The following is a 26,214-nucleotide window of genomic DNA, read 5'->3' as shown; positions in this document are numbered from 1 at the left end:
TTACCTCCTTAATGACGCAGTCCTTGAAAGATGATGCTGGGGATGAAACCTCCGTCTTTTCATAAATAATGCGATCTCCCATATTCAGATAGTATTCTGTGATTGCCGACTTCTCCAATTGGTGTAGGTATGTATGAAGTTGATGTTTATCACAGCGGGTCTTGTACTATGTGACATGTCTGGCCTATATATGCCACTCAACATTGACATGTTTGAGTACGGCGCCATCTATCTGCCAGTCGCTGTGCATATGTGTTTTTCGCGCATGTGTTCTATATATAGGCGCGTTGACATGTGGATACTGTCAGTCGTACCTAGCCACGAGCAAGGTTCAACCACCTGAAGGTGTCTGACAGTTGCTCTGAGGAAATATTGTGAAATTTGCACATCATCTGGCAGCAAACCCATGAAGACTGTTTACAACATATCCTCTGGGAAAGCTTGAAGAGTCACATCTGGTACTCTTATGGAGAGGAGATGGCAAAGAACATATGCGAGTTCAACAAGTTACACCTCAAGAGAGGTAGATTGTTAAGCACCCTTGCATTTTATTTGAGATGCTGCAACAAGCGAATCATTCCCATGTTTGTTGAATTTAAACTTTGTTGAAAATCACGAATATTCTCATTCCACAGGTCTCAGCCAGTTGACAGAAAGTTTAAGCACAATGTTTGAGGAAGATTAAATTGTGGGAGGGACTGGCGGCAGTTTAGGATGGTATTAGCCGTATGATATTGCTTGTAACTTGGGCAAAATTGCTCCTGAGATTCTCACTGCTGATGTTTGCTTTGTGCAGCACTCCGATCCTGGTCTCAGACACACATTTAATCTGCCATAAAGTTTCAAATCAGGGCACACTGAAGACTGAAAATTCATTCTGGAGATATGTGGTTGAATTGTTGGCCAGTACGTACCTACAGGAGATGAAATGTCAGTGCTGCTGATAGACACACAGAAAAGTACACACACTATTCCAACTTTCAGAACTCCTGGAGGAGCAGAGAGCTGTAGAGTGGGGAAAGATTGAAAAGGAAAAGCAAGTTACTCCAGTACCAGGACAAGAGAGACCTACCTATTGTCAGGTCAAGGGGACATCTTTTGAATATTTTTTCAGGTGTTGAATATTCATCCAGAAAACATAAATGCATTTTCACAGTAATGATATTTATGGAACCAGAGAGAAACTTCTTTTTCTCTGCTTCTACTTGATCAATGCTTAAAACGATCTAGTCACGCAACAATGCTTTCTTTACATTTTTTACTTCAGCATTTTGCTCTAAGTGTTTCAGGAACCCATTATACTTTATGTGGAAGGCATTGTAAACCCAATCAAAAGTAAATTCTATTCCATACCACACACAGATCTGAATCTTACGCGAACATATCACAAAATTGTGTTTGTAAGTCTGATTCTCACTTGGAAAGTCCTAGGCTCTCAACACACAGGATGAAGTGGAAAATTTTTCAGTTATTCTGTAGCAAATGCCCCAGCTGTGCAAGCAGAGAAAGAAGAAAGCGACCTGTTCTATGAACTGGAAAGAACATATGATGACTGCCCTGTGTACAACCTTAAAATAGTTGTTGGTGATCTAAATACTCAAATGGGAAGGGAACAGATTTTTAAACCAATGATTGGAACCCACAGTAAACAAATCACAAGTAGTAATGGAACAGTGCTCATATTATTGTTGGTTCTTCACTGTTCCCATACAAAGATATACACAAAGTAACATGAAAGTCATGAAATGGGAACATTGTTAAGCAGACTGATCATGTGTTGACTGATGCAAGGTGCAAGTAGGACCTTTTGGACTTGGGGAGCCGCAGAGGCCCAAATGTAGATTCAGACCACTTTTTACTACGTGCCTGAGTGAGGGCTGGAATTTTCAATACGTGTAAAGGAAACAAAACCAACAAACAGGAACACAATGTAATAGCTCTAGAATCATCTACAATTAGAAAGTAGCACCAGGAATAAAATCACAGATCCCTGGGTTGGTACCCACACCTGCTGATAATGCTATGATAATGTAGGACACAGAACCAACAATTTTGGCAGCCAGCAAACTGGGTATGATGGCTGTTGACAGGGGGTGCTCACACTATATGTATGAGGGTTGCCCAAAGAGTAATGCACCAGAATTTTTTCTCAGTCGAAAACAATGCTACAAATGCGAAACGTTACATATGTAAGTCTCCTGATTGAGCGTGCCAAGTTTCCGTCACTTCTGACAGATAGGGTAGCTGCAGGACAGTTTCAAAATGGTGTCTGTAGGTGATGTATGTTAGCAACATACCATTATTGAATTTTTCACTGCAGAGAAAGAACTGTGGGGAATATTCACAAATCCTTGTGTAAATTCTGTGGAGCATCTGTTGTGGGTAGAAGTACAGTTAGTCGCTGGGCATGGAGGGTGAGGTCATCAGAAGGTGGTTTGGCGGAGCTCCAATATTTGTGGTTTGACGGAGCTCCAAGATTTGCAGCAGTCGGGGAGATCATCCTCAGTTGTCACACTTGACTTGTTGCAGTCAGCTGATGTCATTCTCAAGGACAGATTAAAGGATGCTGTTCGTTAAAGACATTTTGAGAACGATGAGGAGGTGATTCACACAGTGAAGGACTGTCTTTGCCACCAGGATAAGAATTGGTACTGACAGGGCACACACATACTTGTTTCGCGCTGGAGGAAGGCCATAGAATGGGATGTAGATCACGTGGAAAAATGGGGTGTGTAGATAAAACACCATTCTTTCATGTGTGTAATTCTCATAATGTTCAATAAAGAATTGTTGAAGGAAAAAAATGCGGTGCATTACTTTCTGGACGAGCATCATACAAGCAAGAGCCTCTAGTTTCCAAGATACCAAGTTAAGGTGTATGCTGACTCGAGTCAGTTGTATGTTTAGTAGCTCAGCAGCATTTATGTTTGCATGTTTAGGGGATCTCTTTTTCTTTGATCTCTTGATTACATATGTGGTTGACGTTCTGGCTTGTGTTCTGGCCTGTTCTTTGTGGTTGTTATAATTCCCGCAGTTGAATTGGTGCAGCTAGGATAGAAAACTTGGAAGGACTGATGAGTGTGATAACTCTGAGGATAAATGGAAAATAATAAAGACTGTAACAGTGGTGTCAGGAAATGAAACACTGGGAACTGAAGCATGGTGCATAAGACGTCCATGGCTTGATGCTGAGTGTGAGATAGCAACAGGGGCAAAGAATGTAGCATATAGAACAACACTACAGTCAAATTGTATAAGAGCAAAAATGGAAGTTGAGGTGGGGTTGGAGGAGGGGGGGGGGGGGGGGGAACTATGAAAGCAGACATTAAAGAACTAGTGTGAAATGTATTTGCATTTGCAAATATGGACAACCATCAACTGTATAATGGGGTAACAACAATGCAAATTTGTTGCGAGCCGATTTCCCACCTATCGCAAGTGGTCACCTTTAACCGTTTGGCTATTCGAGCATGCTCCACGGCCAGATCCAAAATTCCATATGTCATCAACCATGTGGCTACAACCTGCACTCTTGCATCGATTATGGATATTCCTGTACAGAGAATTTTAATTGAAAGCCACTTGCCCAATGTTGGCAGATAAATATGGTATTGCAGTGCTTGTGTTGTTCAGAAATACAATGCTCTCCCCTGTACAGGAATGTACGAGTGCAGGTTGTAGACACATGGCTGATGACATGTAGAGGTTTAAATCTGCCCGTGGAGCATGCTTGAATAGCCTAATGCTAAAGGGACCACTTGCAATAAGTGGGAAATCTGGGTTTGAATCGTGGTTCCAATACAAATTTCCATTGTCATTATTCCATTATACACCTGATGGTTGTCAATATTAACAATTGTGAATAGATTTCACGAATTTCATAGTGCTGCTATTGTGTATGTTTCTTCAGATGCATCATACTTCTGAACAGCACAGCTACAGCAATATTGTATCAAAGAACTGGAGTTTCAAAATAACGAGAATGATGTGAAAAATTTTTATAGGAAGGTAAATGCTGCCTGCAAATCCTTTAATGGTAAAGGATGAAACAGGTAAAATCATAAGTGAAGGGGGGGAGAGGGGTGAGAGATGGTGCTGACATTTTGATAAACCATGGAATGATACCAAGAGATCTCGTGAAGTACAAGGATTAAATGAAATTTAATTGGATGGATAAAAATCTACTCAACAAGCAGCAGCAGCAGCAGCAGCAGGAGAAAACATACATAATGCTATTGAAATGTGCAAGCTTTCGGAGTAAGTGTGTCGTTTCACAGGGTTAGCCACCTGTGAAATGACACGTTGTGTACCACCTGTTGTGTAAACATTGTTTGGTCTTTTACATTGGCATGACCACCATGAATTTATCAGTATAAGTAGGCATAGGTAGAGGATGTATACTATAAACACAATATTCTGTTGCTGAACATGCTCAACAACATGACAGTCATGACCCTCGTGCCTGTTTCACTATATGTGCCATCTGGATTTTTTCCATCAGACACCAGTTTCTCAGAACTCCATGAGTGGGAACTGGCCTTACACCATGTCCCACCTAGCCTTAATTTCCAGTAATTTCTACACTTTCAGCATTTTTTTCTCAGTAACTATTCCTTTCTTCACTCCCTTTTCATTTTCTATATATTTTTTTTCTGACCTGGCTATTTTTCCCTGCCCTCCACCTCTACCACATACTTAGCTTCCTGTTTATTAACTCTTGCATGGTGTTTTGTCACTAATCTCTCTCTTGCATGTTACCCTATCTTCCACCTTTAAGCTCACAGGTTTTCAAAGCTTGTCCCATGCAGTCCCCAACAATCAGTCTTCCCTTCTCATCATGTCCAGTGAGTCTCTCCTGACCCAGGCTTCCAGGTGACTTTTACAGTGCTCTCCATTTTCTAAACCTCACCAGCATTTTCCTTCACCACTATTCCTTCCCCCTCAACCCTTCTGCCAGGAGGAGGAGCCACCGGCTCCAAAAGCTTGGAAATTTCAATATTTTTTATTTGTGTTTTCTTGTGCTGCCTCTTGCTGAGTAGATTTTTTAACCATCCAGTTACATTATATTTTCAAAAATTGATTGTTTTCATTTCGAATGAGTTGGACAAAATTACTTGCCCACCAGATCTAGAAGAGACGAGAATTGCTTTGAAGAAATTGATGAACAATAGGTTACCTTACCAGGAACACACAATATTCTGGCAGAATTTTTCAGGCAAGGCGACCTTAGATTAGAACAAGTTCTCCTAAAACTGGTCATTTCAGTATGGAATGAGGAGAAAATCCCCCAGTAGTGGAGAGAAGGAAATATGTGCTCTGCATACTAGAAAGAAGATAGTTTGGAATGTGACAACTATCAAGGAAGTATGCTGCTAAACTTGGTATATAAAGTATTCTCCAACATACTGTTCGACCACTTCCTCCCAATTGATCAGAGAGACTGGCTCATATCAATGTGAATTTCACCAGCGCAATCAATACTAGATCAAGTAGACATCCTAAGACAAATTTTAGAAAAGAGAATTGAATTCTGGATTGGCATGCATCACCTTTGCATCAGCTACAAGTCAGCATATGGTAGCCTAAACAGATAGCAACTGCACTATGCTTTGACCAAACTTGTAACTACCAGAAAATCATTAAGAATTGTGACAATGACAATGTATGTGGTACGTAAGAAAATCTACTATTCAGGGAAATGATATTTTGTAAACCAGTACAGCTACTTAGTTTATGCCGACAACGTAGATATAGTCACAAGAACTATAAAGGCAATGAAGAAGACATTCAGCATTTGGGAAGGCCAGTGAGAATATAGGACTGAATATCAACAAGAAGAAAGTGCCACCCCCAATAACATTGGGCGATTATACTTTTGAGAGAACTGAGCAGTTTCAGTATCTGGGAAAACAGTCAGGCACTTCAGTGACACCTCTTATGAAATTAAACAGAGGTTAATACCAGCCAACAAAGCCTATTTTACATTAAAAAACTATTTTTCTCAAGACTCTTAACTCATAGTATCAAGTTAACAATTAATGAAACTCTTATGAGAACAGTGTTTACATATGCTTCAGAAACTTCATCATTATAATTAAAAGATGTTGGAAAGCTAGATGCCTTTGACGGAAGGTATTTCGAATAAGTGTTGGTCCAATCTGTGAAAGAGGAAAATGGAGGAGGTACAGTCATGAGTTGTACAGTATATGTAAAGATCGTCCTCCTAGAAGAATATGAAATCAGCCAAATGGAGATACGGTGAGCACGTGGCACGGATAAGTAATATGGAAGTAAAGAAAATAATAGTAGATGGAAATCTAGGGGTGTCAGAGAGGACAGCGTCAACCAAGGACCAGATGGAATCAGGGAGGACCAGCAGAAAATGGAGTGTACAAGGAAAACTCGATTCTTGAACAGTGATATCAGACAAAGAATTGTTGAAGAGGCTGTAGAACCATAGAAGAGTAATTTCAAGAGCCTGTGCCCCATTGTGTGGTAGGTATTGTAGTTCCAATCAAAACTAAACTTTGTCCTATATCATACAAAAGTTTGAATCTCACACGGACATATTGCAAAACTGTGTTTGGATGTCTGATACTCTCTTCAAAAGTTCTTGTACTGGCTATCATGTATACCTGACACAGAGAATCTACATTGTCACGATAGTACAATGAGTACCTTTGCTTGCAATTACATACCAATCAATCTACCTCATTGTCTTTGACTTCATCCTGGATGTACAAATACATAGAATATTATTCTGTGATGCAGCTGAGTTAATTACATTCATCCTTGCTATGCTGGGACATTTGTTAACAAAGTGCCACTTACAAAACCACAGTCTTCGAAACGAACCTGCATATCTGTTTATCCAATGAATTTCAGTCACACTAAAAAACATTGGCCAAGTGCAAATAGGACATGTGCACTAAGGGTTCCATACAAATTTTTAAGTTCATTCATCCTGTGAATTGAGAATCTCAAAGCATATTGCCTGTTATCGATATAGATACTGGCAGGATATTGGTCCCAGAAATTCAAAGATCCTATCAAAATCTTTACAGTAGTTCCTCAGCCCAGCCCGGATGTACAAAAAGAAGTGAACAGGGTACTTCAGTTCATACATGCAGAGAGAGGTGGTTTAATAATACAAAAAAATATTTTCACACTAAAACATGATTACAACTTACATTTTGTGTTTGCATCCAGTAATGTTTGTCTATTATGCTTTTGACAGATGATAAATGAAATGTATGTTCAAATGGCAAAACAGATTTTTACATATCTTTCAGAAGTCTTAGATAGAGACAGACAGATGAAAAAAAAATATTTTTGTGTTATATAGTTACAAATTAACAATTTTTTGATTTTTTTTTTCCTGCGTTTGTACTGTGAAATGTTGCTTCTTACCAAATTTTGAGGTTATAGGTCAATGGGAACCAGTCTATAGGTTTTGATTAGCGAGTTTTTGAGTATCAAAGTATGTGACCTAAATGGCCATATCTTTTTTATTGCATTGACTTAGAAGCTTAACATTTTTATACCCGCAAGGGACCATAGACTTTAATGTGTAACATAAAATTGAGCTTGATACATGTACCTGTTCATGAGAAAAAGAGTTCTTGACAGTCGGACAGACAGATAGATGGACAACAAAGTGATCATGTAAGGCTTCCATTTTTACGGAATATGTGAAACCAAAACATGTAAAGTTTGAGCTGTAAAATCTGACTTCTTCTCAGTTTTTCTGTGATGGGATCTGCTGCAGAGTTTTTTGTCAAAGACATACATCCCATTTTCTTTTCTGAAAGGCAAGTTTTAACTGTCTCAAGACTTGACATTATGCATCAGCTTTAATTGTTCTAATAGGAGCCATAAAATCCATCAGAAGAATTTTGTGTGTCAGAAAACAATAGCAGAGTTTTTTGTTACAGAATTCAAATTTTGTGTTTTTGAAGCATTTGTGTAGTGCTATTACACTGCTTTGTATAAAGTCATGGATGCAATGAAACACTGTTTGAAGGCCAGTATCTTTGAAATCAGCAGTTATTCTCTTTTTTGTGCTCATTGTGTGTGGAAGAAACCTCCAGATTTGTATTTGAGATTGTGCAAATGTGTTATTCCCAGTTACATCTGTTTATCGTGAATTAATCCTGTCCTCCTCATATTTATATTAGATAAGGATATTATGTTGTGTTGTGGTTCCCCATGTTAAGTTTGACTAAGAATCATAAGGTTTTGGAGCACACTCTTTATTTGTTCCAGGATTTATTGTGGCATTTAACAGAACTTTTACCTGAATGTGGAGAATACCAAGAAGTCCTATCGTTCAGTTTTTTTGGTGTAGGAAGTGTGACCAAACCATTAACAATAGTACCAAGTGCTAACTGTATCATGTTTGAACTCTGTTATGGTTGTTGGTTGTAATATTTGCATATGCTGTATCAAATTTATTGTAATCTTCACTAGAGTGTGAACAAATATGAGTTGTACACAAAATCTTTCCAGTAGTTTCAGTAACAGATCAAATTGCATATTAGCCCACAAAACCAGCAATAGTAATTCCAGATTGAAATTACTATAACTCCAAGCGTGACTACTTCATTGTGCATGCATTTTACATTTTTGTTTTTCCTCCTCCCACTGGACAATCACTTGTTGAAGCAGGATTCACCAGGTACTCTATGGGATTCTGGATTGTGTTGTACATTGCTAGACTTGCTGTTGTGCTTTTATTTTCAAGTACAAAATAGCTTTATCATGGGTACTAGGTCATATGGCTACAATACATAATACTAGTTGCTTTCTTGCCAAGTACAGTGATGGTATACACTTTAAACTTTATTAAGACTTCAAGCTTGTCACATCATTTCCACCACCCAATACTTTAGCTAGCTGGAACTTAAGTCGCGCTGGTCTCATAATTTGTAAATACAGTGACAGTTCTCTGAATGTTAAGTATAAACTAAATGTATATAGTTATGAGTATTTTGCATTGCTGTTGTTGGGATATTTATGTTTAATTTCTATTTGGCAATTTATTTTCCATTACTTCAAGAATAAGAATAGGATAGGTTTTCAGTGGTCATGCTTGCAGAGAGAGAGAGAGAGAGAGAGAGAGAGAGAGAGAGAGATTTTCTATACAAGTGTGTGTGTGTGTGTGTGTGTGTGTGTGTGTGTGTGTGTGTGTGTGTGAGTGACACAGTCTTGAGTGAACAGACCTGATAGATGTTAATTGATATGGGTTTTAAGTAATTGCATGTAACGTGTGTCTACATTCTGAAAATGCTTAGTGAATGATGGACGTCGGTAATTTTGTTTATGAAAATACGCAAATATTAAGGGGACAATTTAGAGACTGAGCTAGTCAAGTTACTGTTGGCAGAACGTATTCTTAGGTGTTTGTAATTGTCCAAATTCATAAAACTTTATGATGTACTTGAAAGAACTTATGAAATTACGTGTGTTGGATTGAAGCAATTATTTTTCTTGATGATTCAGGCATTTGTCACTGGCGATATCTAGGATAGAAATTACATTTTTCTGTAATTCGTCACTGCACTTGCATTATATTTTAATAATGTTATCTATTACCTCTGCAGTTTTGACTAATGATTTTGTTGTAAAAAGTTGTATCATTATTTTAATAAGTTTTTCATTATTCTACAGGACTTAAAGAAAGAAGCTGTTGAAGATTGCAGTAAAGCCATTGAGCTAAATCCAACATACGTGAAAGCACTCTTGCGTAGGGCACAGGCACAGGAGTCACTAGAGAAACTTGATGAAGCCTTTGAGGATTACAAAAAAATACTTGAGATTGAGCCAAGCCACAAAGAAGCAAAGGCAGCTGTTCAGGTGATTAAACTTTTCAATGCATATAACATTTTTCACTAGTATTAATGGCTTAGAAATAATGAGACTGTCATATAACAACAAAAAAATCACTTCTCTTTGCCCTCACAAAACCTGTACTCTGTTCTAGGCTTCTCTCTAAAGAAAAAGTTTGGCAGAACTGGGAATCAAAGCTGGTCCCCCTGTGCCTCAGCCACAATTACTGACAGCTCAGCTGTAGACACAGATGTGAAACCACTAAAATCCAATAACATTTATGAAGTTCGAACTTACTGATGGAAGATAGGACCAATAACTTCGGTTTTCATTATTTTTATATCTGTCACAGTTGAGATAACAGTTATTTCTTTCTGGTTACTAATTTCGAACCACAGCATCAGTTTTCAAACCATAGTCTTAGATGTAGATGTAATCGTACAGTCCACCAATTTGTATATGTGAGTAACCAATTTTTCATTACTTGTCACTGGTAATCATTACATGAATTAAAAATGTTAAATTATATGAATGTGTGGTGTCTGTTCTTCTTACGTGTCTGAAAGAACACACACTGCACATTCATATAACTGATTTGCCATTGTGGGCAATGTGTCCACAATATCCAGGGTGGATGCACATTTCGTTCAACCTCCTGTGGCAGTCTAAAATTAGTGAGCTTGGAGATCATGGATGGGGACTACGGATAGATGGTACTAGGTGGGAATGTGGGTCAGCCAGGGAGCATGGCAAGGTAGTCCACACATTTATGATAAACACTGTGTCTGGATGGCACATTGGTTAATGCAACTGCCTAGTAAGCAGAAGAGCCCAAGTTCGAGTCCCAGTCCGGCACACATTTTCACTCACTGCTGCTGATTCCACATAAAGTCCCAATGCCACTTATTCCACATAAAGCCCCAATGCAAGTGATATCAATAGTTCCTTCCCTTTCATTTCCTTTCTACATCACGTTACATACTATAATGTGTATCACAGCTGCGGATTTTGCATGGTGTCTGTTCTTTCAGACATGTCACAGTACTGTGGATAGGTGGCGCTGGGTGGGAATGTGGGTCAGCCAGTGAGTGTGCCGAGATAGTCCGCGCATTTGCGACAAAAACACTGTGTCCAGATGGCAAAGTGGTTAATGCTACTGTGTAGTAAGCAGGATATCCTGTGTTCGAGTCTGGATCCGGCACACATTTTCACTCACTGCCACTGATTCTGCAAAAAGTCCTGACACAGTTGTATCAATAGTTTCTTCCCTTCCCTTCCCTGTTCCCTCTTTGCCCTTCCCCCTTCAAGTTACAAAATTTTAAGCTTCATATGAGTATACAGTGTGATTTCTTTCCAATGTAATGGGTTTGCTGTGTTTGATTGGCAAGGAATTGCAATGTATACTCACATGAATTTTAAAATTTTGTTTTCATATAGTGATTACTAGTGATGAATAATGAACATTTGGTTACTCACATGCACAATGATGGTGGACTGTATGATTACACTTATATCTAGTGCTATGGTTTGAAAATGGACTTGATGGGCCAAAACTAGTCACCACAGAGAAATGACTATTATCATATGTGTGATGGATATTGGAAGAAAATAAAAATATCCTATACATTGGTTTATTGGTCCATTTATCCTGCAAAAAATTAACCACAGCAGAGAAAACTGAAAAAGATATTGCTATTTTTTCTTCAAAATATTCCATACTCACCTCAAAAAAGTGCAAAATTAGATGTTTCGATCTCAGTGTTAGGTGGTTCTTTTTCTAGCCCACATAATCTTAGTTTGCATTACTCGCCCATACACAAGAAATTTCTCAAGTGTCACACATTTATGTGTTTCCTGTGACCATAAAGTAATCCTGTCTCCTTAAAGCTTGACAGACCTTACATGTAATGATTTTGTCAGTGTCATTAAAAAGGCAGAAACTTTTCCGTGCATTTTCTCAATATGTCCAAGCATTCTGTTGGAGTTATGCTTGTCACTATCAAATAAACTTGTCATCTCGAAAGAATTAATAGAGATATGCATCTCATCATTAATGTTTGATCAACAGTTATTGAGTTTGTTACGGCTATAAAAACCAGTCATAACTTGTAAACAGCTGTATGAATTTTTGTTTATAATTTGTGAATGTTATTTTTAACCCTTTGAAAGTGGCGGACATGCTTGCTACTTGACTGCTGCATCATTATCAGTAATCCAGCTAGCTGCTTGACAAGTGCCTTGCACTGCAGCTTACCTGCACCTGAATTACCCAGAATGACCTATGTTGCTCCATGCAGAATATTTTCTTTGAGTTTGGCCATTACCGATACAACATAGATACAATGAATGTGCAAGTTATTCAGACAGTTAAGTTTCTGACTCTGAAACTTCACTGCATATAAATAACTGAAAAACTCAGAGTTATTTTAATTGTTTCCTTGACTTAAATTATGTCTTTTGATACTATTTTAGTAGTTTATGATGAAAGCAACACTCACCTTTGGCCAGTATTTCTTACCATCTGCTCCTCTCCATGTATTCCTCACTGTTTTAACTGAAGGAATAGTAAAACAAATCACAACTTACTTGAGGATATTTTTGTTAGTGAAAAAATCATAGTACATTAATTGTAAGGGGAAGGGATGTACTGACCATCTGTTGTATTGCTCTGATGTCAGAATTTACTGTGAACCACAATATAAACTTTTTCACTCCAGTTTATTGAATGCATTTCATGTGTGCTTTTTGTCATTTTATGTATAATTTATTCTTTAAACTATAACAGAGGGCTTAATCAAAGGATATATTTTCCAGCTTCAATAAGTACACTGTGTAAATAGTGTTAGTAAAGCACAAATATTGCTGCCCTGGATAGTAGCTAATCAAAATGCTATTTTAATTTTGATTTACTTTTTGTGAACTTTAAATAGTTGACTATCTACGAATGACTTTCTTTTGAGCAGTGATGCTTAATGTTTATGTTTTTTTTTAAATCCAATCTGAAATAAATACTTCAGAATCCAAAATGTCAAACAGTTCCTGTTCGTCAGTGCTAATTTAACTTCTCTCCCCATTAAATTGAAGTTAAATTATTATGACTGAATTATATTTTGTTACTTGAGTGGAAACTTTTGGGCAAGAGAAGTCGCTCCTCCATTATTTTAACACAGATATATCCCACACTTCCTGCTATACATTTAATTCCTAATTGAATTCTCAAGTGTATAAAACAAAATTATTAGACAGTCACAGTTCATAATCATACTATGTCTGCCTCTCGATGTCGAGGTTAGCATCTGGAATAAAATTTCTTTAGCTCTGCAGAATGACAGCAATCCTTGACTCTGAAAATTCATAACATAGTCAGAGGCACAATCGTATGCCATGGGGAAGCCGTCTTGGGTGCTATGATGTATTCACTCTGCAGCATGGGAATCAGTGTCAAAGTTGTGTATTAATTTCAATAAAAGTCCAAAAATTGATCTCTCAAAATAGAGCATAAATGAATGTGTTGCAGGCTTTACTGATTTTCTAGGATACAAAGTTCCCTACTAGTTACGACGTATCAAATAATGTTCTTCTGAGCCACGGACAAGGGGAAGTTAAAATACCCAAAGAATAAAATGTGTCGTTTCCATTAATGAAATTATATTTTTCCATAAATGATTTTCAAAGCTACATTTCAGGCTACATTATCCTGTTGTATGAGATGAAATGTTATCATAATTAATTAAATTTCATTCCATATTCAAAATGGCAGCTTACAACAATGCCGCTAATTACAGTTCCACTGCAATCCTACTCTCCACAATTCTAATCAGAAGTCAGCCTGTCCATTGTACAAGTAATGTTCCACATTATATCCACAAAGTTTTTATATCATGAGTCAGAGATAATCTGTCTTTCACAGTTGTAATGAGTCTTTTACCCGTATAGATGACTTACACAGTTACGCAAAAACATTTGCTCTTAAAAAAAAGACAGAGAAATTGTGATACTACACGAGCACAGTAACTCCTCCATAAACAACTTTCAAGGGAGATGTCTAAGTACTAGAAAAAAACTCTTCAAATATATAACATTACATTTTTAGCATATAATTCCAATAAAATTTCACTAGGTAACCTTCAAAATTAAAAAAATCAATGTATCTGAGCCCTTTTCATTGGTGCCCAAGTAATAGTTACACATTGGAAGTAGTCAGTTAAGTACAATTGTGCTTCATTGACAAAATGTGTGCTGGGTTTCATTTGTGTACTTCGTAACAGATATTACTGCATCAGAAACGCATGAAGTCTATGTGTTTTTCAGGCCAGAAATTCATCTGAAGAGAAGCTTCAAAGTCAGTTACTCAAACGTGTTCAAATTCTTTTCACTTCTTCTGTATGTACTATTCATTCTTTTTTATCTGGGCTTTGGATTGGAAATGGCAAAGTGATGGTTCTTTTTTGAGTTCGTGCATGGTGCACACGGGGCCCCGACCTATTGCATCTCATTCTTCATTCCCTAGCTGCGTTTCCTTCTCCCTAACCCCTCCTTCCCTATCCCCACTCCTTCCCCTCTCTTGGAGTTCTGATTTATGTCGACCTGGCTATTCCCCTGGTTTCCTGTATGGGTTGCAATTTTGTTCCTTTTGCCTGTTCTTTTGTGATTTTGGTGTTAAGGTCACCACTTGAGGTTTGACCTCCACTTCAGAATTTCCTGTTTTTGGTGTGAGCCATATGGGGAAGTACTCCCTCGGTAGTATCTAAGGTGTGGATCCCTCACCCACCCACCTTCCTTCCCCTCTCCCTTCCCCACTGTAGCCCCCTTCCACCATGGTAGGTCACCAGTACGTGTAGCCAGTCTGTGTGGTGGGGCTGTTATGTACCCATATGGCTGAGCCCCCTGACAACACAGGGATCACACTACTGATACCTGAGCTGTACCCTCTCAGTGTATGACACTAGACTCACATTCAGGAGGACGACGTTTTAATCCCCCATCCGGCCACCCTGATTTAGGTTTTCTGTGATTTCCCTAAGTTCCTCCAGGCAAATGCCAGGATGGTTCCTTTGAAAGGGCGCCACAGACTTCTTCCCCGTCCTTCCCTAGTCCGATGAGACTGATGACCATGCTGTCTGGTCTCCTTCCCCAAGCAACCCAACCCTCCCCTTTTATGCCAAGGAGTGGTTGCTTATCCTCTTGGAGCATCGGAACTCCCGGCAATGACCATTGTGCCAGAGGACCCTTGCTGAGGCTGGGTGGCGTCCAAGGGGAGAGCCCCTGGTCAGAGTGGGTGGTATCACGGCAGATACTTGGTGCATGAAGCATATCAAGCTGCAAAAAATTGGCCCCTCTCAAATGGCCGTCTCTTCAAATGGTGAAGGATCCTCGATTGCTGCTTCGTATGATCCGGCAACCTTCCCTTCCCTGGCTACACCATGGGAAGAGGGCCAAGCTCGCCATCTTGGGCTGAAAGCCTTTCCCCGTTACCTCGTGTGTACTAGGGTGGATGTATACACATTCACCACTACAAAGCCATTGTTATTCATGGAAAATATCGAGGACAAGCTTAGTGGAGTGCAGTCTATGTGTAAGATGCCTCGGGCTCCATATTGATCAAAGCTTCTTCTGCCACTCAATCCACAGCTATTCGTGGCTGTAATCATCTTGGCAATGTCCTGGTGTCTTGTCACTCCTCACCTATCCCTGAATATGGTCCAGGGAGTAATTTTTCATAGGGACCTCATCCTGCAAACTGATGAGGAACTTTGGGCTAATCTGGCGTTCATTTTGTTCTGTGTGTGCAGAAGGGTTGCAAAGACAACTGCACTGATACTGGTGCCTTCATTCTGGCATTCGAGGTGATACCCTCCCAGAGAAGGTCAAGGTTATGTGCTACAGATGTAAGGTGAAGCCGTACACCCCTCCACCTATGCTGTGCTTTCGGTGCTTCTGTTTTAGGCACATGTCTTTCCGCTGTACGGTGGTCCCTTTGTGTGATGACTGTTGCTACTCACTCCATGAGGTAAGCCCCTGTGTTCTGCCGCCTGTGTGTGTATCAATTCTGCTGACTGCCAATCCCCTCGCTTGCCGAATTGCCCAGCTTACAAGAGAGAAAAGAAGATCCAAGAATAAAAGTCCCTGCATTGCCTGTCTTAAGCTGAGGCTCGCCAGAAGTATGAGAGACTCCATCCAGTGTCACTATCTTCAAATTTTGCTTCTGTTACTTCCTTTCCTCCTCCTCCTCCCTCGTCCTTACCCCAGCCCCATCCCACTCTCCCCTCCCCCTCCCCTTCCCCTGCAGTTCCCACAACCTCCCATCAGGGAGCTGCTCCCCCTTTCCGGCTGAAGAAGCGACCCCTTTCTTCAACATCTGTCGGTGATGGGGCTCCCTCCCAGGACCCCTCTCCCCAGCGTATCTCAGGCCAAAAGACTGTTACCACCACTCGGCCATGAGGTGCACCACCTGTGTGCCCCAAGGTTGCCTGCTGTCTTTTGGTTCCTGTACTCATCCTGTGCCCTGCCCTCCTCTACCACAGAAAGAGAAGAAGAAGAAACATAAATCCCAAGACAAGGCACCCCCGTGGCCCCGGAGGTGCCATCTCCCCCCTCACAACCTGAGTCTGACATGTTATTTATGGATGTCACCCCATCCCTGTAGGTGACAACTACGACCAAGTGACCTGACCTCCTCGACTTCTTCACGTCTACCTTGGACCCAGGATCATCCAATGGAATTGCAATGGATACTATCATTACCTACAGGAAATGCAATGTCTTGTCTCCTCTTATTCTGCATTCTGTCTCGTTCTTCAAAAAACATATTTCCATGATGACCACTCTCCAACTTTTCGTGGTTATTGGGCATTCTGTCAGAACTGTGCTGGTCCTGGGGTGGCATATGGTGGGGTCTGCACTTTGGTTCGCTCCTATGTCATTAGTGACTGGATCCCCCTATGTACCACCTTGGAAGCGATAGTGGTTAAAGTGCAAACGACTCTGGAAATCACCATTTGAAATGTCTACCTCCCTCCAGGTTGGCCACTTGTTTATGTTGCACTGTCTACCTTAATCCAGCAACTCCGACCCCCATTTCTCCTCCTTGGGGACTGCAGTGCCCACCATCCACTGTGGCGAGTGTCACTGCAGCGGGTAGGGGTATCCTAATTGATCAACTTATCACGGACCTCGATTTGTGTCTCCTCAATGATGGTTCCCCTATCGACTTTAGTGCCGCTCATGGCACCTTTTCTGCTATCAATCTCACGCTCTCCTTCTCTTCCCTCATGGCTTCCCTACATTGGTCATCACATGATGACCTTCGTAACAGTGACCACTTTCCAGTGATTTTATCGTTCCCCCTGCTGCTGCCAGGCAGACAGGCCCACACATTAGGCATTCTGCAGGGCCAGTTGGCCTTTATATATCTCTGCTGTCCACTTTAACACTGCCTTCTCAAATTCCATTGATGTAGCTGTGCAAAGCTTCTCTGCCTCTCCTCCTTATGCTGCTGTCCCCCTATCTTCATGTCCCCCTCGTCACCCACCAGTATCGTGGTGCACCAAGGATGTCACAGTCACTGTCCATGGCCACCAACATGCACTGCAGCAATTGAAGCGATAACCTTCACAGCCCAACCTCCTCACTTTTAAGCGTCTCCGTGCTAAGGCTCCTTACCTTATTAAGCTAAGTAAAAAGGAATGCTGGGTGCCTTGTTTCTTATGCAGTCACCATTCACCAATTCCCTGACCATCCCATGTACGCTGTGCTCTTCGCCAATGAGGGATGTCTCCCTCCTAACACCTGCCCATGGGTGGGATTGCCGGTTGGCATGCTCCTCACTTCCCTCTCTCAGGAATCTCCATCTCCACTCACTGGACTGTACCCCATGTCTTTCCTCCCTTACCTCCCTCCTTGGATGGTGCCTAAACCACAGATTAGGACTGATCTATTCCAGGGTCCTGAGGTCTGTCACTCCTATAGTTTTCCAGCGTCTTGTCTGTGCCATCCTAGCAGAGTTTCAGGGTGCCACCATCTTTTACACTGATGGTTCTAAGACCACCGATAAGGTGGGATATGCTTTCACGCCTTCTACTGGCTTCGAACACCATTTACTGCCAGGATCATGTAGTGTGTTCACAGCAGAGCTAGCCATTCAGGTGGCCCTCCTTTTTGTTTCTCAGGCCTCCCTCCACAGTGTTTTAATTTGTTCAGTCTCCACGAGCAGCTGCAGGCTATTGGTCAATGCTACTCTTGTCACCTTTTGGTCTCTGCTATCCATGACCTTCTCTTTGCCATTGAGCACACCACCTGTTCATTGTCTTTCTCTGGGTCCTAAGTCAAGTGGGCATCCCAGGGAATGAATTGGCCAACCATTTGGCTAGAGAAGCAGATACATACCCCCATTTCCTTTTATGATTCCAGCTGCAGATATGGGGATGTATGTCAAATCTCACTTTGCCCAACAGTGGGATGCCATCTGGAATGCTACTGCTCATAATAATAAACAACACACAATCAAGGAGTCTACTGCAGTTTGGGGCACTTCTCTCTGCCCCTCTCGGAAGGAGTCCACTGTTTTATTCTGTTTACGCATTGGCCACACCCGTCTCACTCATTGTTTCCTGCTATGTAATACCCACCCCCACAATGTGGTTGTGGTGTCGGACTGACAATACCTCACATATTGGTGGCATGTCCCCTTTTTTCGACCCTTCATGCTAAGTATAGTCGTCCTGCTTCCTTAAGTTTAATATTAGCAGACGATCCACGGATGGTTGACCTGGTCCTCGGTTTCCTCCGTGAAAGTGGGTTTTATTTCCAGATATAAGGCGCTCCTTTAGTCTTGGAGCAGGGGAGGGTAGTTGTGGTTGGGACTCCTTTTGCAGCCTTCACAGTCTGAGACCCCATCATCACCCCCCTTTTTTCCCCCAATTTTTAGATTTAGTCTCACCTTTTATGCTTTTACTGTGTTTGTTTAATGTTCATTCTTTTATAATTCGACTCCTCTACGTGAATCCGTCCACTTTTAGGAGACCCTCTTTCTTATATGACCCACTTTGGAATCGCATGACTGATGACCTCACCGTTTGGTTCGATACTTTCTCAATCAATCAATCAGCTACCTGACAACAGAGTTTACATACTTGTACAAAACTCTCCACAAGAATGAAACTTTGAAACCCAAATCATTTGTGCTTTCTAGACAAATAAAAGGTGAAATAGGACAATGAAAAGAACATGGGTTTGGCATTCCTAACCTTAAGCAAAAGTGCTTACTGCCCAGGTAGATAAATTCAAGGATCATTCAGATTTGAATTGCTTTTTTGATGACAGGTAATGTTACAAAAGCAATATTTTTCTTTTTATACTTTTTGTCCTTCAACACATTTATTTACGAGAATGGCAGCTTCCTCATAAAAATATGAGTACTTCAGCAACCTATTACACATTTATTGTCGACTACTTTACCATTACTGAAGTTTTGCCCACCTGAGCCTCCTTCATGAGCGAAAAAGAACGTTTGAGATATGATCAGTGAATTGCTTTGATTTTTTAGCTGGTTAAAGCTGCTGTGTGCAGCTGAAGATCGTTATTCAATAATATTGGCAGTATAGTTTCTTGCAGTAGGTAGGTTTCGTATTAACCAACTACCTGCAATATTATTCTGCATCCATCAGCCTTCCATCACAATGAAAATCAATGTGCAACACACATTTTGTACCCTGAATGACAGTCGCTAGAAGTTGTGTGTCTAATGGGTTTGTTCTGGCTTTGACTGCAATATCCCCTACACCTTTTCCCAATATCCCCCACACCCTTTCCCCTTTTAAATTTGTCTTATTTTTTTCTGGTGTATAGTGAAAACCTGAATCTTGTCACTTGAAAGTCACTTCCTCTCACTGAGGACACATGGGACCCACCTTATTGATATCTTGTGATATCAAAGATCTTTTTCTGATAATAGTATGAACACTCTCACATTCAGTGAGATGTTGACATCAGCTGAGCACTGGTAATTTTATATATTGTTATGGTCAGTGACAATGTTTTCATTAGTCATACCCAACCATGAAGGACAATAGTGAGCTTTATCTTCAACATGGTCATGACAGTGGAAACATCACTGATCCATTCAAACACTTAGGTCTTTCCAAATAGAGCAGCTGCAAACTTTGTTTCGTCTTGTTAAAGTCTCAGTGTATTTGTCATCTTCTTTAACGTGGAAATGAATAATACTGTGTTGCGCAACAAGGGGGAGATGGTTATAAGTGCTGCACTCAACTGATGGACAGCTGTTATGGAATGACAAGGGAAGAGTTGGCTTGGAATGATGTGAGTGCCCCAGCCAACAACTACTAGCAATCCATGGTGCTTCTGGCTCTTTCACCATGCACAATGTGGAAGTTTGGCTTAAATTCGTGTGAATTGTGGACAGTGTGGGGTGTACAGATCTGGGTATGAATGTGGACCCCAGTATATAGGGCCAACATAGCATTGTAATTTCATCGTCAAGATATTACCTTCTTTTGAATGCTCAGATGTTACCAGTAATTAGTTCTGAGCCTCTTGTGATCAAAAAGAAGCAGTGGGAGTAAGTGTAAAAGTGATTTGCTGAAGCAGAACAGAAGTTTCCATCTAAATTAAACTCCCTGCCACCACCACCACCACCACCACCACCACCACCACATTGGGCAGTGTGTGACTGGTCCATCTGGTGTTCTGTTGGGAAAGCAGAGGTGTAATCCAGAATCTATAAATAACAGCTTCCACTTCACCAGAACAGAAGTAGAATATTTATTGAAACATTGTATTGGGGTGAATTTATCTTTGTGCTGATAATCAAGAAAATTTTGCCATATCGTTGATATGAAAACTTTACTTTAAAAGTTATTTCTTAACATAACTAATTCACCAAAACTGATATTACCTATGGTCTCATTTTCAGTCATAGCTAAAAACATCTGGCCAAAGTCTCTTGTAAACATAATTCCCAGTCCTATTTGTTGAATCTATTGCATTGATAGATCAGTTTTCAGTTCACAGAGTTTGAAGTACCTTTTTTGACATCCACACTGTATAATAATTTTCTGTGTTGCAGAGATTACCATATGAGATAGAACAGAGAAATGAAAAATTGAAAACGGAGATGCTATGTAAGTAAAGCAAAATTAATTCCTATTGTCTGAGAGAACAAAAGTAACAGAACAAGCTAACGGAAGTATTGTCACTGTTTCAGCAAAACTGAAGGATTTGGGTAACATGATACTTCGACCATTCAACCTTTCAACTGAAAATTTTGAACTCAAGAAAGATCCAAACTCTGGTGGCTATTCAGTTAATTTTAAGCAGAATCCAAGATGAAAAGTTGTGATAATGAATGTAATTTATTGGCACATGGACTGTTGTACAATTTTAACAGTCCTTTCTTGTGACTGCATCTTTCTGTGATATATTATATGATATTACAATATGCACCAAAATAAATAAAATATAATCATGATGCTAGTCAGTGAAAGCTAATTTTGAAGATACAAGTCAGGACCATTATTGCTTGTGAGACAATTTTATTAATTTTATTGTTTTTAAGACACATGTAGTATTAGCTAAATAGTAGGGCTGTTGGTGTAATAAGAATCCTAATTGTAAGTGTTAAAAGTTAGTGTTTTCCTTCAGCACTTCAAATTAGTTGCAAATATGTACTTATTGTGGATTTGGCAAATAACAGACAAATATGACTTCATTGAAGTATTAATGTAGATAAGTTATTAAAACAGATGAAACTATGTTAGTTTGTTAAATGTTGTGGAAACCAGTGATTAACATGGTGTGAGCACATATTATACTGCCATAGTTTTTCATCAGTTCATGAATTGTTTTCAAGGCAGAACTGTTATATATAAATAGCAGTTCTTGTGATATCATATCATTATATGATTTTGGGTAGAAGGTGCTGAAGAGTATTACGCATAGAGCTATAACTTCCAATAAATATTCACGACTACCACTGTGCAGTGATAACAAACTAAAGCTGAATTTTATTGATTCAAACAAAGTTATGCATTTCCAAGTGTCAAAAGGTGATTGACAGTGAGTTGTGTTGGTAGCATTAATTTACATTTCTTTGAAGACATCTTCTGAAATGATTAAGGTTTCCAGCAATAGGGAGGGGAAAACTAAGAAATACAAGAAGAAAGTATGCTACTATCCTCATATATCTTTTTACTTCGGATGAATTTCAAATCATTTCTGTGTCTTCAGTTGAATTAATGATTACAGACTGTAATGTAAGTTTTGTTTTTGCCTGATTTTAGTGGACACAGGTTACTTTTGAGAAACTGCGCACAGTTGCATTTCCCAGTTTTCACCTTGTGGAGATACAAAACTGGTTACCCAAAATTGAGCATGAAACTTAGCAACACCTAGATACGTACACTTTAAATAAATCTGCTTGATGGTTGTTCAAATCACACATAATGTACCATTAAGATGGGTTTTTATGTTTTCAATTGATATTCAGTATAATTACATCAATCTCAAATATATAAAGTAAATGTTCATGTAATGTACACTTTTCAAAACAGTTTGGGAATTGGAGATGATATCCTGTCATATCCTGAGCTGACTGTTATGGCTGGAGTAGCTGAGAATATATGCAACAACACTATGAAAAGGGTAGATTGCTACTCATTGTAAAGATGACACGTTGAGTTCCAGACAAGCACAGTGAAAAGACTATTACGCATTTGATCATCCGGCCAAAGCATTCTTTTCAAAAGAAGGCGCACACACACACACACACACACACACACACACACACACACACACACACAAAAGTAAGCAAGCAAGCAGACATCACACGCACGTGACTGCTAGCTCTGGACTCTGAAAAAGTCTGGCTGGAGCAGCTGTAGGTAATGGTCATGTGTGTATGAGGTGTGCTTGCTTGCTTGCGTGTGTGTGTGTGTGTGTGTGTGTGTACTGAGTGCATTTCTCAAAAACTGGCACCCTAAGAGTTGTCTATTTTCAATCCTTATTTTTCAGTATTATACAAATAACAGTGATGTAATATCTGAATATAATCTGTCAAATTTTGATGGGATAAATGTTAGTAAATGGTATAGAGATGTCCCAAAGTAAAATTTCATGAGTGGCATTCCCAAGCACCTGGAAGACCCCATCGGTGTTTGGTCACCTGGTGCAAGTAGTTTTTTGGCTTCGGTATTTCTTCTACTTCAGTGACTTGGGCATAGATAAAGTTGAGAAAAAATGATTAGTACAGCACACACCCAGTCTCCAACTGAAGAAAATTTTGAACCTGGGAACCTGCGATTTAGTAAATAGTAAATGATGATGTGAAATTTACTGACTGGTTTTGCACAAATGGGCAAATGTAAAGCTCATTCATTATTGTACAGTAAAAAAGATGAGATGTTAGAAAAGTAATCGACCATTTTTTGTTTTGTTTTTGCTGACAGCTGGTGGATCTGAATCTAACACACTTGCATGAGCCAACCTTGAGCCTTCGTGGGCATGTGTGAATTTTTTTCTGCCTGTCGATAACATCAGTTGTTGGCAAGCAGCAGTTGCGTGAGGTTGTGTGTAACGTTCATGGCAGTTTTTCATTGCAAAGAAAATGACAGAATGACTGGAGCAGCTCTACTGAATCAGTTTGCCAGAAACTGGGTGACAGCCAAATGGCAGCCATTCTGAAGATTCAGACAGCTTCCAGTGACGTTGCTGTGAGCATCACACAGATTAAGGAGTGGTACGTCTAGTTTAAAGAAGGCTGCACGTCGGTGGAGAGTGAGCCACACTCCAGTTGGCCATCAACGTGCTGAAAAGGCCAGGCCATTGCCAAAGTGAATACTGTGTTGATGTCGGCTGGTCATGTGACTATTAGAGAAGTTTCAGAGGAGGTGGGCATCAGAACATTTTTGGCACATTCCATTGTGACCAAAGATTTGGCCGTGAAAAGAGTGTCAGTAAAATTCATGCCAAAGCTCCTCACAGCAGAGCAAAAGGAACTTTGTGTTGAAGTCTCACAGAACACACTGGACTCCACAAATAGTGACCCTGACTTTATGAATGCCATTATCACTGGTGACGAATCCTAGGTGTATGGTTATGATCTGGAAACCAAATCCCCGTCGTCATAGTGGAAGCATTCCTTGTTACCAAGACGGAAGAATACCCGCCAAGTGCGCAGCAACATCAAAGTGATGCTGACTGCTTTCTTTGACTCCTGCAGTCTGGTACACCGCAAGTAGACACCATAGAGGCATAGAGTCAAACAATCACCAAAGAGTGCCGCAGCAGTGTCGTCCATTGCCTATATGATGCTGTGTGGCACGGCGAGATGGACTTGTGGTCAACAGGAAAATGGTGCCTCCATCACGACAATGCTTCAGCACATACCTCGCGCTTGATTCACACTTTGTTGGCGAAAAACAAGATTCCTGAGCATCAACAGTCTACTTATGCTCATGATGTGGCTCTCTGCAACTTCTGGCTGTTCCCGAAACTCAAGAGGCCATTGAAACGAGTGTGATTTTAGACGAGAGGACATTATGGCAGCTGTGACAGCTGAGCTAAACTCACTTCCCAAATAGGCTTTTTCGGCATGCTTCCCACAATGGTGGCACATGTGGGAGAAGTGTGTGTACTTTGCTAAAATATTTAGGTACAGCTACTTCTGCCATAAAAATAATTGCCAGCTTTTGAAATACAGGAGTCAGCAAGTCAACATATTTTTCATGTTTTCATTCACAGATGTATTATTCTTGGGTAAGTCTTCATTTTGGTGAGAAATATTCAAAAGAAAAAAGAAAGTGATTAAAATTGTGTGGGTCCCCACACTAACATCTTACAGGCATCTCTTCACGCAGCTGGCTATATAACCACAGTCTTGTGGAACATTTATTCGCCTATGAAATTTGTAAATGATTTGTCAGAGTTTGAGAGTAACAGAGGTATTCACAACTACAACACTTGAAGGATAAATGAGCTGCATCACTCTTTAATGAATGTAAAATTGGCATAGATAGGGAAAGGGGTGAAAGAAAAATGGTTCAAATGGCTCTGAGCACTATGGGACTTAACAGCTAGGGTCATCAGTCCCCTAGAACTTAGAACTACTTAAACCTAACTAACCTAAGGACAGCACACAACACCCTGTCATCACGAGGCAGAGAAAATCCCTGACCCTGCCGGGAATCGAACCCGGGAACCCGGGCGTGGGGAGCGAGAACGCTACCGCACGACCACGAGCTGCGGACAAAGGGGTGAAAGATGCAGCTATAAAACTGTTTGACAATCCACCCTGTAAAGTAAAATGCCTGACAGATAGCAGAAGTGTTTTGAAATGTAGATTAAAGATGTTTCTCTTTAAGAGAAACTAACTGAATTCTTGAATAGAAATAACTAGTTATTTTCGTAGACTGAACATGTAAAAGGCCAGAATGCAGATATATAAACATTTTTCCATATGTATGTTCTGTTGACACATTCCACATAATAACAGTTGCTGGCCGGTGTGGCCGACCGGTTCTAGGCGCTTCAACCGCGCGACCGCTACGGTCGCAGGTTCGAATCCTGCCTCGGGCATGGATGTGGGTGATGTCCTTAGGTTAGTTAGGTTTAAGTAGTTCTAAGTTCTAGGGGACTGATGACCTTAGATGTTAAGTCCCGTAGTGCTCAGAGCCATTTGAACCAATAACAGTTACTATGAATCTGGTCTGTGAAACAACTAACAAACTAAGAAGGCATTTTGCAACTTTAACTAACATTACATAATAAAATGAAACACCTGCAGCCATAATTTTGAAGCTATTTTATTATACTGCAACCAGTTTTGGTGACTCAGTATACCATCTTCAGGCCTTAACTAATGCTGGGAGGGTGAACTCCAATCATTTACATGATCCCATCCGTAGCCAACATCTATGAACTGGCTTCTGTAAAATACTGTAACAGTGATTTTGTGTCTGCAACTATGAACTACGAACTGACTGGTAGTTGGTCATTAATGGTTGTATACACATCATCACTGTTACAGTATTCCACTGAAGCCAGTTCATAGATGTTGGCCGCTGATGGGATCGTGTAAATGATTGGAGTTCACTCCCCCCCACCCCACCCCACCCCACCCCTGCATTAGTTAAGGTCTGAAGGTAGTATTCTGATTCACCAAAACTGGTTGCAATATAATAAAATAACATCAAAATGAGGGCTGCAGGTGATTCATTTTATTATGTAAGTGAATGACAAAGTCCTGCAGTCCATCAGTCAGAAGGATGGACGTACAAAAACTCAGCTAACACTGGAAACAGGATGTAGAATATTGTCTCCAAACTTGTTTTCGTAAATTGACTAAGGCAAAGGCAGGGATTGTTCCTTTGA

General features: G+C 40.2%; 1 protein-coding gene across 1 annotated transcript in view; it reads left to right on the top strand.

Annotated features, from left to right (window-relative positions):
* Window positions 1–21,321, top strand: part of LOC126175275 (tetratricopeptide repeat protein 1-like) — a 43,345-nt gene extending 22,024 nt beyond the window's left edge. Inside the window, exons 3-5 of the mRNA XM_049921928.1 lie at window positions 9,670–9,855; window positions 20,915–20,969; window positions 21,053–21,321. Coding sequence (XP_049777885.1) covers window positions 9,670–9,855; window positions 20,915–20,969; window positions 21,053–21,177 — 366 coding nt within the window. The 3' untranslated portion in view covers window positions 21,178–21,321. The remainder of the gene's footprint in view (window positions 1–9,669; window positions 9,856–20,914; window positions 20,970–21,052) is intronic.
* Window positions 21,322–26,214: the final 4,893 nt, after the last annotated feature.

The sequence above is a fragment of the Schistocerca cancellata genome, chromosome 3 (assembly GCF_023864275.1).
Source record: "Schistocerca cancellata isolate TAMUIC-IGC-003103 chromosome 3, iqSchCanc2.1, whole genome shotgun sequence".
In the NCBI taxonomy this organism is placed as follows: Eukaryota; Metazoa; Arthropoda; class Insecta; order Orthoptera; family Acrididae; genus Schistocerca; species Schistocerca cancellata.
Note: the sequence above shows the minus strand (reverse complement) of the source record. Positions and strands in the feature narration are given on the sequence as shown.